The sequence below is a fragment of the Hemitrygon akajei genome, unplaced genomic scaffold, assembly GCF_048418815.1.
Source record: "Hemitrygon akajei unplaced genomic scaffold, sHemAka1.3 Scf000069, whole genome shotgun sequence".
Classification (NCBI taxonomy): Eukaryota; Metazoa; Chordata; class Chondrichthyes; order Myliobatiformes; family Dasyatidae; genus Hemitrygon; species Hemitrygon akajei.
Window position 1 is genome coordinate 2,320,330 of NW_027331955.1, and position 13,327 is coordinate 2,333,656.

The following is a 13,327-nucleotide window of genomic DNA, read 5'->3' on the forward strand; positions in this document are numbered from 1 at the left end:
AATTCAGCAGATCACCAGCCTTTGCCGGCGTAAACTGACGGTGTGTCCGCAGGTGGGAAGACCAATTGAATCCTTTCTCACAAACAGAACAGGTGAATGGTCTTGTCCAGTGTGAACTTGCTGATGTACCTTCAGTTGAGATGACCGAGTGAATCTATTCCCACTGTCTGAGCAGGTGACCGGCCTTTCTCCTGTGTAAACTGACGGGCGTGCCAGTTAGTCAGATGACCGAATAAATCCCTCCCCACAGTCTTGAGTAGGAAGGATAGTCGATTGAATCCCTCGCTCCACTTCTTAAATACCTAGACAGAGACAGCAAAACTGGCGTGTTGTGTTTGAGATTCCTGGAGACAAATTCCTTCTCGTGTTAACCTGTGTAATGATTTACAAAGTCCATCAATGGCTGTAGGACAACATTTCAGATGAGATTGCTTGAGTCGCCAAGTTTTGATCTGGCTGTTCCTCACTGTTACAATGAGGTTGAACCCAAGTTCGACAGAGAAATCATCTCCTGACTGGGCAGAGTGCTGGTATCTGGAATGACCATTACTTTCCCGATGCTCTTCCTATTTCTATAAGAATGGGGCATTTCTGCCATCTGCAATTTGTACCCTGGCTCAGTTTGACTCTCTCCATTGGTATTATTCCCTCTTCCTGCTGAGCTGCATGGGCACCTGGCCCCACAGTAAATGAAACACTCTCACACAAATAGTCTTTCCTGACGTGCATCTGGGATTTTCTGTCACGTATTATTAACTTAAAGTTCCACAATTTTAACGCCATATAAAAAATCCCTGCTGAGGTGAATGGTTGGTCTGCACAGCTGTTAAAAGGATTTTGAGTGACTATTAGTATTACTTCAGGTTCTTGTGGAAAATTACAATACAGAAACAGGACATTTGGTCCATCTGGTTTGTGCTGAACGAATTAAACTGCCCACTCCCACATCCCTACCATCCAGGTACCTACACGAACCTCTTAAATGTTGAAATTGAGCTCGCATGCACCACTTGTGCTGGCTGCTCATTCCACACCCGGATGACTGTCTGTGTGAAGAAGTTCCCCCTCATGTTACCCTTAACATTTCACCTTTCACCCTTAACCCATGGTCTCACACCATCTCAGTGGTAAAAGCCAGCTAAGGGGAGTAGGGGGCGACCGTGGATGACAAGGGAAGTCAAGGACAGTATAAAAATAAAAGAGAAGATGTGTAACATAGCTAAGATGAGAGGGAAGCCAGAGGATTGGGAAACTTTTAAAGAGCAACAGAAGATAACTAAAAAAGCGACACACGGAGAAAATACTAAATTCTAAATTCTCCTTCTAAATTCCTATGTATACAAGCCTGGCTTTCCCGGCTCCTGTTTGATTCTTACTGAGAGAGAGAGAGGGACGGAACTATTTGACGATGCAGCGTGTTTACACTTGCTCGCAGCTTGTGTTTACATAGCTCGCAGTTTGTTTTATTTAAGCAAGGACAGTCACAAACACACTCAGCCAGAGAGAAAGAAAGAAGATGGAAAGTTCGAAACAAAGGTTCCTAGAGGCCAAAGGCCACTGTTTGGACTCTCCTATGCCCACAGGATGGGTTGATTATTGATCCAGCGTTTACCGAATATATGATTGTCACTTTGTTTGATCCATTGGAGTAGATCTGTTGGTTTGGGAGTATCCTGTGAGGACCACTTGTGCTAACCCTTGCCTGGGTGTAGTAATTCACTGGAAGAGATCCCCCTGTGACCAATCACTGTTGGTGATAATTCGTATAATGCAAATGGGGATTTTGTTGGAGTATCCCGTGGCTACCACTTTTGTTAACCCTTAGCTGGATTCCGGTGTGTTATGTGGTAACCACTTGTGAGAAGGGATATTCTGTGGAAATCACTGTCGGTAATACTTTGTGTGTTGGATCTGGATTGGGAGTACCTTGCGGAATCTACCTGTGTGTTAACCCTTGCTTGGGTGGTAGTACTCCTGGAGTAGCTACTTTTGGAGATAATTCGTATGTGGATTTAGAACAACGACGGATAAGACCTACAGCGACTGTTATCCTGTTTTACCACTGTGGAATTTGTGGAATTCAACGTAATTGCCTTCTCTTGACATTCACCTTGGATTACAAATATCTCTCTCTCGTCATTGATTCCGTGGATGAACTGAATTTCATACTTTCCCATCTCAAGACTTTAAGCTTGGTATTCCCTGCGCTCAGTGCTTCGGGAGTTATATTTACACATATGTGTCCTCATAACACTTTTAGCTTTTGATTATTTTGCTTAATTTGTTATATTATAAGTAGATACGGATAAAGACAGTGGTTTTAACATCAAAAGCACACTCCAGGTGTGGTCTATTGCTGCTGGTTCATTTAAACCGTTACAGGAATGTAACAGAGGTGTTCGTGTTTATGTCTTTCTGGGGGCCCCCATGTTAACACCTTTCTGTCTCTCGGTCACACCTTGCCAAACAGGTAGAACTAGGGGCCTGCTGGGTAAATCTATGATTCCAATGTCTGTAATCCTGCTCAACCAGAGTGAGGAACTCTCAGCCTGGGCTTCCTCAAATAACACCTGGGGAAGAGAGTGAGGAACTGTGGTCCAGTCAGAGATGACTGTGGCTGTCGGTGTTTTCAGGGATGGTATCGCAGGCTCCCACCAAACTGAACTTCCTATACTGGGAAACATGCATCCTGGCCATAACTGCAGGTGCCCAGCAGCCGAGAGGAATAACTGAGACTGAGCGATTTTGGATGATTGCTTTTCTCTCCTATGGAGTAGCCAGGAATTCACGAGAGATAATCAATTTGGCTACAAGCACTTGAGGAGCTGGCCACAATTCTGCAGAGGCCCTGACAGAAACACACGCCAAAGTAACAGAAATATCCACTGAAATGATTGCAATCTGGCAAACAGTCGTATAGAATTGTACGGCTTTAGAGTTTATCCCAGCTGAGAAAGGGGGAACCGGTGCTATTACTGACACAGAATGCTGCACGTATATCCCTGATGAGGCTACTAACGTTACATCCCTCTCCAAGCACACTGCCAAGGAGACTGACAGCATCAAGAGAGTAGGGCAGGATTTACACGGGTTCACCGAAGGGTCGAAATGGTGATCTTCGAAGACCTGTCGGTAATATGTGGGGCAAGATATTGCATTATGTCCAAATGGTTGTACATATCTTTGTTATAATTACTGATGTATGCCGTTTTTACCCACTGAGAAGTCAATGCTGTACTTGGTTGCTTTCTCTGTAAAAAGTTACTGCTTTGTTCATAATGTAATGAGCTAAAGGAGGGAATGATAAAGTATGTACAACGGTTAACATTTCGTTAAACAATAGCAGCATGTTTTTCTGAAAGAAACTTCTGATGATCAACCAATGTGCTAAGCCGTGCTGAGCCATATTTCTTCTTCAGGGTAGCTAGCTAGGGTTTCAGGATGCTTATCTCCTTGTGCACTCATGTGTACTGATAGGACAGCTTCTGTCTGTTCTGTGTGTGGAACCCATTATGACCATTTTGTAATTTGTCTTTAGGATCTGTCATGTAGTAAATATTTTTGGCTCCAGCCTGTCTTGTGTGGGGAGTATCTGGACAGATATATCTGTGGTGTCAGGGGAATTGATGAATTGGGTGGGAGCATTCACAGACTGTTCCTATCTGAGTGACTAACTAACTAAGTCCCGCTCTGAGTGGATAGTTCAAAGGTTAATTTATTATCAAAGCAGGTATTCATAAATAACGCTGAGTTTTTTTCTTCTCCAGAGAACCACGAAACAAAGAAAACATGAATGTCGTTGAGAGAGAAAATAAATGAAACTCCCTCCACACACCCCGCATCAAAAAGGACGGCATCCCGATCATCAACCCCCAAAACCCACCCCTCCCGCACAAAAGGGAAGAAAAATATCGACACCCGTTAAAAAACACACCTACCCGGCACAACTGCGGAAGAGCCGGTGTCACCAGTGTAGAGGCGGCCGCTTCGGGAGCAGCGGCCACAACAGGTGACCCCGGAAGATTCACAGGTGAAGTGTCGCCTCACCTGGAAGGATGATTGGACAACGGAGAGAGTTCGGCCTTCCCGCCCTTTCACTGTGACACCCCGAGCTCCACATCAAATCCGTCCAAACGAATCTGGGCGAACTTTAATGACCAATAAATATAATTCCTCTCAGCGATCAGCTGTCTGAGTGATTCCCTGACTCTGAGAGGAAGGGGTATCTATGGTCCACACTGTCAGGGTGTTGAGTTTACCAGGAGACAAAGACTGCAGGGACGAGAGGTTTTCTGTTGACAAATACCCTGTGTCTGGACCCCGCTGGCAATTCTGGTGTTGTGACCCGAATCGAGACAAACACCACGCTGCCCACTCCACCAACAACACGGCACAGCCGGACACATAACAGGGGACTTTACATCTCACAACACTGGATTCAGTGATGAAACCCGTGATTAATGTTGTTGTCTCACCGAAAAGTCCAATAACCCTAACCCTAACCCTGCAATATGGCGTAAAATCCCTCTCCGCATACTATCACGGGTTACACAGACCAAAGAACAAACTGCCGGAGGAACTCAGTGGGTCGGGCAGCATCTGTGGAGGGAAATGGACCGTCAACATTTCGGGCCTAGACCCTCCATCTGGACTGAGTTTGGACGGGAAATAGTCAGAGAGAAGAGGTAAGGTGTGGGGATGGGGCAGGAGCTGGGGAGTGAGAGGTGGATCCAGGTGAGGGGGAGGTGGAATGTGAAAATAGTGACAAGGGTGGGAGGTGAGTAGTTGGGGCAACACGGGGCAGCAGAAGATGGAAATTAATTCCATAGAGGAGGAAAAAAGAGGTTAGAGAGTATTTGTTATAGAGAGTTCAATGAAGATTCACCTGACTGATCCCTGGAGTGGTGGGGTCATTACTTGAAGAAAGATCAAATGTGATAACTCTAAATGTCATTTAGAGAATCGGGGACTCAGAGGTGAACACATTGAAATGCACAACATCATTACTGGTTGAACCAGGGATCCCAGTCTCTGAAAAAGGGGGTGGACTGTCCGGGACTGTGATGAGGGGAAAAGTCTCCATTCCGAGGGTGGTGAATATCTGTAAATCTCCTCTACTGAGGGCGGTGAAGACTCAGTGATCATCCTCACGTAGAAAAGAGGCCGGCAGATGTGTGGTGACCGAAGGGATCGAGGAAATGAGGATCAGACAGAAACGTGGCTGAGATGGGGGAGCAGCCGCCATCTTGTTGATGGTTAGAGGGGCCGAATAGCCACCTCCTGCTGTTTCTCACTTGATGTTTCAGTGTTCCTGTCCAGTGAGGCAGGAGGAATGTGAATAGAAATTAGTGTTTATAAACACAGAACTGATTTAATTGAAACGTGAACACTTCCTGTTTGGGTTGAATAATGTGTCGGACCGGGATGGGAATCGAGCCCTTTACTCTGTGACCTGGGGTTGGAGGGAAAGGGATCGCGGTAGATATGGTGTGGAAAATTTGACATGTATCTGGTGTAAATATGGAATAATGTGGGGAATGCGGCGGATGGGTCGGGCAGTGTGTGAGGGGAGAGGAGCAGAGTCACCGGTTCAGGTGGGAGACGCTCCACCCGTCACCTGATCCCGTTTGCTCTTCACGTTTTTCTGCAGATCTGCAGTATCTGCGGGGCACTGCTCTACGTGTACGTGTAGCTTCATCTTTCCCCGTTCAGACAAGGCAGTGAGATCCGGATCTGTCACGTTCTCTCGTTGTGGGTGGACAATGTTTTTTTTTCCTGCAATATTTTCTGCATATTTCATTCCACTGTTTCGACGTGCTGAAGTGCAGCCGATGTTTCTGGGTGTATGACCCATTTATGTGAGAATTTAGCCATTTGTATTTATCTGAGCTTCTCATAAATGTGTAAAGTTTAATTCAGCTTCACTTCAGAATTTCCAAAGCAACAACCCAGTCAGAGAAATAGTTCCACACAGTTAAAAAGGTTTATTACATTTTTATTTTTTCTACTTTTGTACTATATATATTCTTATTTTAAATCACAATTGTTAAAATCTTTTGTTAAGAATTAACAATTAACAATGAATTTCCTGGCATATGCCGGTGTTATTAAACCTGATTCTGATATTGATATGGGAGACCAACCACCGGTCAACTGATCCCAGTTACTGCAGACCGTAATGTGAGAATGAAGCATTTTCCAGATATTTGCTTTCCACAGAAATGACAACAGTTCAGTTTCCTTCTGAGGTTCCAGAGCAGTAGCTCAATCTGTCTAATATTTCCACACAGTTAAAATGGGGAATTTGTTTATTATCATCACGTACTGAGCTACAGTGAAAATCTTGCCTGATGTACCATCCACACAGATCGATACATTACGATGGTGCATTGAGCTGATATACAACAAAAAATAACTAACAAAGCATTATGGCTGCAGAGAAAGTGCAGTGCAGATAGACATATGTTGCAGGGTCACGTCGAGTTACATTGTGAGGTCGAGTCCATTTTATCATTCATTTGGCTTATAACTGCAGACAGGAAGCCGTCCTTCAGCCTGGTGTTACGCAGTTTAAAGCTTTTGTATCTCTCCGCCAATGTGGGAGCGGGTTTGCAGCAAGAATGTCCAGTTTATGAGGTTTTTTTGTGTATATGGCCTGCTTTTCCGAGGGAAGGGAAGTGTAAGGGGAGTCCATGGAGTGGAGGCTTGTTTCTCTGATGTTCTCTGCTCTCCAAAGTTCTTTGCAGTTCCTTGCAGTCATGGGTGGAGCAGTCGCCATACAAAGGCATGAAGTATCCACAAGGAGCTCAGAGACCTCGGCCTTCACCCTGTCTTTTGTAGCTGAATCCTGGATTTCCTGTCAGATCTCCTGTCAAGGCTCGGTCCAAACAATCTTTTCACCCTTCTTCAGGTTAGTCAGAGGAAGAGCGATAGCAGCAAAGTTCTTACAGAACTCACGATAATATCCATCCATTCCCAGAAACCTTCTAAGAGCCTTCTTAGCAGTCAGAATAGGAATTTAAGAAATTGCCTGGACTTTTGCCCGAACAGGAGCCAACTTGCATTGACCGACAACATAGCCAAGACAGGTCACACTGGCATGGCCAAATTCACTCTTAGCCAAGGTAACTGTAAGGCTGGCCTGGGAAAGCCTGTCAAACAGCTTTTTTACTGCAGAGATATGCTCTTCCCAAGTGTCACTCCCTGTGACTAAGTCATCAATATAGGCATCAGTGTGTTCCAACCCTCGAATTACAGAATCATTCATTCTCCGGAATGTTCCTGGACCAGTTTTCATTCCAAACAGCAAATCATAGTATTCATACAACCCAGATGGTATCACAAATGCAGAATTATTTCTACCTCTGTCCGTCAATGGAACACACCAATACCCTTTAAACAGATCAATCTTTGTAAGAAATTCAGCTTTTCCAACCTTATCGATGCAATCATCTATCCTAGGGATAGAATAGGCATGTGTTTTTGTTACTGCATTTGCCTTCCTATAATCAGAGCAAAATCTAACACTACCATCAGGTTTGGGCACAATAACGCAGGGTGAGCTCAAATCTGATGCTGAAGGGCTAACAATACCATTTTCCAGTATATTTTCAATTTCTTGCTCAGCCTATTTACACTTTTCTACGTTCATGCGATATTGGTGTTGTTTAATCGGTTTAACCAATATCTACATCATGTATTGCGACCGTGGTTTGCTTGGGAATATCGGAAAATAAATCTTTAAACTGCAGAATTAATTCCTTCAGCTGTTGTTGTTGCTTTGGCTGCAGATGAGCCAACTTGTTATCAATGTTTTCTGGAACAACCGAGTTCATTAGTCTAACTGGGACAATGTTTGGCTTGTGAAAAGTCTCAGACAAGTCAATTGCTTCATTCTCAGGTTTGCCAGATTCATATGTTTTGACAACAACACACACAGATGGTGCCCGCTTGTAAAAATAAGGCTTTATTATATTTATCTGTACCACCTGTGTTAGATTACATCGGTCGGGTGTTTTGATAACATAATTCACATTATTAATTTGAGAGACTATTTCACAGGGTCCACTTAGTTTTGCCTGAAGTGGATTTGTCAGCATTGGAGATAAGGTCAGCACCTTATCCCCCACCTGGTATTTTCTTTCGCAAGCTCACTTATCAAACCAACACTTCATTTTGTTTTGAGAAATCTTTAAGTTTTGTCTCGCTAGAATACAGGCCTGGGGTAGTTCATTGTTGAACTTCAAAACTTAGTCGAACAAGTTAACATGCACATCCCCATCAATTCACTGTTCTTTTAACAAGGTCAAAGGTCCCCTCACTCTATGACCAAATACAAATTCAAATGGACTAAAGCCCAGTGATTCCTTTACCAACTCTCTTACTGCAAACAAAAGCAAATATATTCCTTCATCTCAGTGTTTTCCATTTTCAACACAGTATGTCTTTTTTTGGCGTGTGCGTGCGTGCGTCCGATGATGTATTTTTCAAGCCTTTCCAAGGCACGGAGTGAGAGAGAGAGACAGTGTGGAACACATTATGTCTTTATCATTGTTTTGAGGGTAGAATGAAATCTTTTTAGAACCCATCGCAATTCTGGATGTTACGCAGACGATGTAATTTGCTTAGCTCCCAGTACATAAAATACCTGCTGGAATAATCTAGATGTAAAATTGCTTCCTTAATCAGACTGGATTTATATAGGCAAATCAAATAAAGTAAAAAAAAACTTGGTAAGAGCCTTCGCCACAGTTTTAGCTTTAATATTTATGAGAGGTATTGCCTCTGGGAATCTGAATGCAGTACACATAATAGTTAGCAGACACTGATGGCCAGCTTTAGTCTTTGGCAATGGGCCAACACAATCCACTATAAATTTTGAAAAGGGTTCACCAAATGCAGTTATATATAGACTGCAGTGGGGCACTGTGGAGACCTGATTAGGTTTACTGACAACTTGACCAATGTGACAGGTTCTGCAAACGGTCACAACATCTTTCCTCAGATTAGGCCAGTAGAATTATTACATAATCCTTACAGTTTTATTCACTCCAAAATGGCCACCTGAGGGCAGACTGTGGGCCAAAGTTAAAATTTGAGTCCTATAAACTTTAGGAACTACAACTTGGTGAACAATTGCCCATGCATCATTCGCTGGTATAGCAGGTGGCCTCCACTTCCTCATTATCACTCCACCCTTGGGATAATACCCGACTGGCACTTTCTTAATCTCATCATCTGAGAGAGCTGTTTCTTTTTAAAGCTTCAAACTCAGGGTCTTGGTTCTGTTCTGCGATAAGCTCGTCTGCGTCGGCAGACATTTTAGCCATACTTCGAGTTCCTGCGCAGGAAGTATAAATGTTAAAATCCATCTGTGGGTTGTCAGTGGTTGGGTTAGTTGTTAACTGCACTGCAGGAACAACTTTACCATCTGCCAGGTCATTCACTAACAGCAAAGTAACATCTTCCTCTGGTAAACTGGAGCATACTCCGATCTTAACAGGTCCTGAAACCAACCCTGACAGTAAAGTTACCTTGTGCAATGGCACGGAAACCATGTCGCCCCCAATGACTTTAATAAGATTTACCTCACCAGTGTTAGTCTCATCACCAAACTTTAGAACGCTGTCTGATATAAGTGATTGAGAAGCCTCAGTAACTCGAAGAATTTTCACTCATACCGGGGTTGACCCTTCCTTTACTAATACAAACCCATCTGACATAAAATGATCGAATCCCTTCTTAACTCGGTCAGACCTCTCAGTCCTTAACTGAGCCTGAAACAGAATGCTCAGAACCCTGTGGGTTGATAGGTTCTTCAACATACTGAACACAAGCATTTGGGACTGAATCCTTTTCCATTTTCTTCTTCAGGATGGAACAATTAGCCATAATATAACCAGCTTTCTTACAATAGTAACAAGTGAGACCAGAATATTTCTCCTTCAACTGCTTCCCTTCATCCTTACTCTTGTCACTAGTCCCAGCTTTAATTTCTGGTTTACCCTGGTGATCCCTGCTACTCTTTTGGAAGCTCTTATTCGGGATAATCTTAGCCTTATGAGTAAAAACAAACTCATTTGCTATTCTATCAGACTCCTGCAAAGTGGCAGCATCCTATTCATCTAAATAGGTCTTTATGTCATCAGGAATGCACCTTTTGAATTCTTCAATTAAAAGCAACACTTTCAAGCTGTTACAATCATCATTTATATTTTTACATGTGCACCGGCGGTCAAATCACACAACCTTCTCATAAGCAAGGTCCATATAAGTCTGTTTCACAGATTTCTTCAAATTTCCAAACTTTTGCCTGCATGATTCTGGGAAGAACTCGTAAGCTTTGAGCACAGCCTGTTTCACTATGTCATAATCAGCTGCTTCATCAACCGTCAAAGCAGAATAGGCTTGCTGAGCCTTCCCCTTAATTACACTTCGTAAGAGAAAAGGCCAACCCTCTTTTGGCAACTTTAAACTTTCAGCAACCTTCTCCAAATGCTGAAAATATATATCAACCTCTGCCTCGTCAAATGAAGGTACCAATTTAACTTCCTGACTGGCCTTAAACTTGTCACTAGAGTCTAACGCTAGACCCCTTTGCTGCAATCTCTCTATCTTTTCCAGCTCAAACAGCCTCTGTCTTTCTGCTTCCTCCCTGTTTATCTGCCTCTCTAGCCTCAAACTGCCTCTGCCTTCCGCAGCCTTTATCTTTAATGTTTCTCACTTGTACTGGAGCACAAGCTCACGAGGTTTACTTTCAGGAAACACCTCTAACTCCTCCACTTTAAACACTCTCTCAGATACATAATGTTCAGCTATTATCCTCTGCATCTGTGCCTTCCCTATTGTCGATTTCACCTTAGCAAGTTTTAACCTTCTGGCAAGACTCAACAACTCAATCCTTCTGGCGTCCTCTAATGCCTCAGAGGTTGGCGCTTCTTGACATCTATCAACATCCATTGCAGCTGATTTTCCACACACAAATTAATCAAAGGGACTTCCTCAATGAAGTCAATAATTAATGACAATGCCCCCAAAACTGTTAATATCTCGGACGCAGGCCCAATTTTTTATGAATCATAACGTTTTAGAAATGAACCAGCAGCAATAGACTACACCTGGAGTCTGTTTTTTGAAGTTAAAACTACCTTTATTAGAATCTACTTATAATATAGTAACAAGCAAGATAAACAAAAGTGAACATTGTTATGTGTATATACATATGTGTAAATATAACTCCAAAACTATTGAGCTCGGGAGAAACAAGGCTTGGAGTCTTGAGCTGGCAAAGTATGAAATTTTAGTTCAACCATGGAATAGGTGATGAGAGAGATATTTATAATCCAGCGTAAATGTTGAGAGAAGGCAATTATGTCGAATTGCACAGGTTTGTTGGTGGTAAAACGAGAAAACAGTTGCTGTAGATTTTATCTGTCTTCGTTCCAAATCCAGATACGAATTATCACCGAAAGTGACTTGTCACAAAGGGTATTGTCTTCAAGTGAATTACCCCACCACACCCAGGCAAGGGTTAACACATCAGTGGACTTCACAGGATACCCCAAATCAGATCCACTCCTATGGATCAAACGAGGTGACATCCACACATTCGATGTATGCTGAATCGATAATTAACCCACCCTTATGGGCATAGGAAAGTTGCAATCAGTGACCCTTGGCCACTTGTTCCCTAGTTTCAATCCTACTTTTCCTCCTTCGTCTCCGTCTGACCCTGAGTGTCTGTGTCCTCAGTTAAAACTAAACAAACGGCGAGCGATGCAAACAAGCTGCAAGTCAGACTGATTTCCCTTCTTAAACTCTCTCTCTCTCTCTCTCTCTCTCTCTCTCACTCTCTCTTAAAATGACAGTCTACAGCAAACAAAACCAAGGGAATCATAACAACGGCCACTCCTCAGTGTGAACTGACTGGTGTGCCAGTGATTGGGGTGACTGAGTGAATCCTTTCCCACAATCTGAACAAGTGAATGGCCTCTCTGCAGTGTGAACTTGCTGATGTCTCTGGAGATGGGATGACTGAGTGAATGTCTTCCCACAGACTGAGCAGGTGAACGGCCTGTCTCCAGCATGAACTTGCTGATGTACCTTCAGATGCGATGATTTAGTGAATCCCTTCCCACATTCTGAGCAGAGGAATGGCTTCTCCCCAGTGTGAACTTGCTGGTGACTCTGTAGGGTGGATGAATGAGTGAATCTCGTCCCACTTTCTGAGCAGGTGAATGGCCTCTCTCCAGTGTGAACTCACAGGTGTGTCTGTAGGGTGGATGACTCAGTGAATCCTTTCCCACATTCTGAGCAGGTGAACTGCTTTTCACCAGTGTGAACTAACTGGTGTGCCAGTAATTGGGATGACCGAATGAATCCCTTCCCACACTCTGAGCAGGTGAAGGCCTCTCTCCAGTGTGAACTCGCTGATGACTCTGCAGATTGGATGACTGAGTAAATCCCTTCTCACAGACTAAGCAAGTGAACGGCTTTTCACCAGTGTGAACTCACTGGTGTGCCATTAGGTCAGATGTCTGAGTGCATTCTTTCCCAGAAATTCAGCAGATGACAGCCTCTGCCTGGTGTGAACAGACTGTTGTGTCCACAGGTGGGAAGACCAATTGAATCCTTTCTCTCACACAGAACAGGTGAATGGCCTTGCCCAGTGTGAACTTGCTGATGTACCTTTAGTTGAGATGACCGAGTGAATCCATTCCCACTGTCTGAGCAGGTGAACAGCCTTTCTCCTGTGTAAAATGACGGGCGTGCCAGTTGGTCAAATGCACGAGTGAATCCCTCCAAACAGTCTGAGCAGGAAGGATGGTCGATTGAATCCCTTGCTCCACTTTTTAAACATCTAGACAGAGACAACAAAACTGGCATGCCATGTTTGAGATCCCTGGAGACAAATTCCTTCTCATTTTTAACCTTAAAAAGATTTACAAAATACATCAATGGGTGTAGGACAACATTTCAAGTGAGATTACTTGACTTGCCAAGGTTTGATCATCCAATTTACTGTCTCATCTTGAATGCTGAATGACTGAACCTTCTTGACCAAACTGCCTTATGAGACGTTGTCAGGTGCCTTGCTAAAGTCCATGTAGACAACATCCACTGCCTTGACCTCCCCATCTATTTTGTTTCCTCATATGGATTACCATTCTGATCTTGCAGAGGATTATTTTTTTCCCTTGTAATCTTTTTTATTCTTAACATATCTGCAGATTCCCTGAGGATTCTCCTTCACCTTGTCTGCAGGGGCAACCTCATGCCTTCTTTTATTTCTTTCATAAGTGTTCACTTGAATTTCCTGTATTTCATA

At 43.5% G+C, this 13,327-nt stretch overlaps 1 protein-coding gene across 1 annotated transcript in view; it reads right to left on the reverse strand.

The window, feature by feature from the left end:
* Positions 1–11,892: 11,892 nt before the first annotated feature.
* Positions 11,893–13,327, reverse strand: part of LOC140722086 (NACHT, LRR and PYD domains-containing protein 3-like) — a 55,935-nt gene continuing 54,500 nt past the window's right edge. The window contains 2 exon segments of the mRNA XM_073036880.1: positions 11,893–12,404; positions 12,407–12,508. Coding sequence (XP_072892981.1) covers positions 11,893–12,404; positions 12,407–12,508 — 614 coding nt within the window.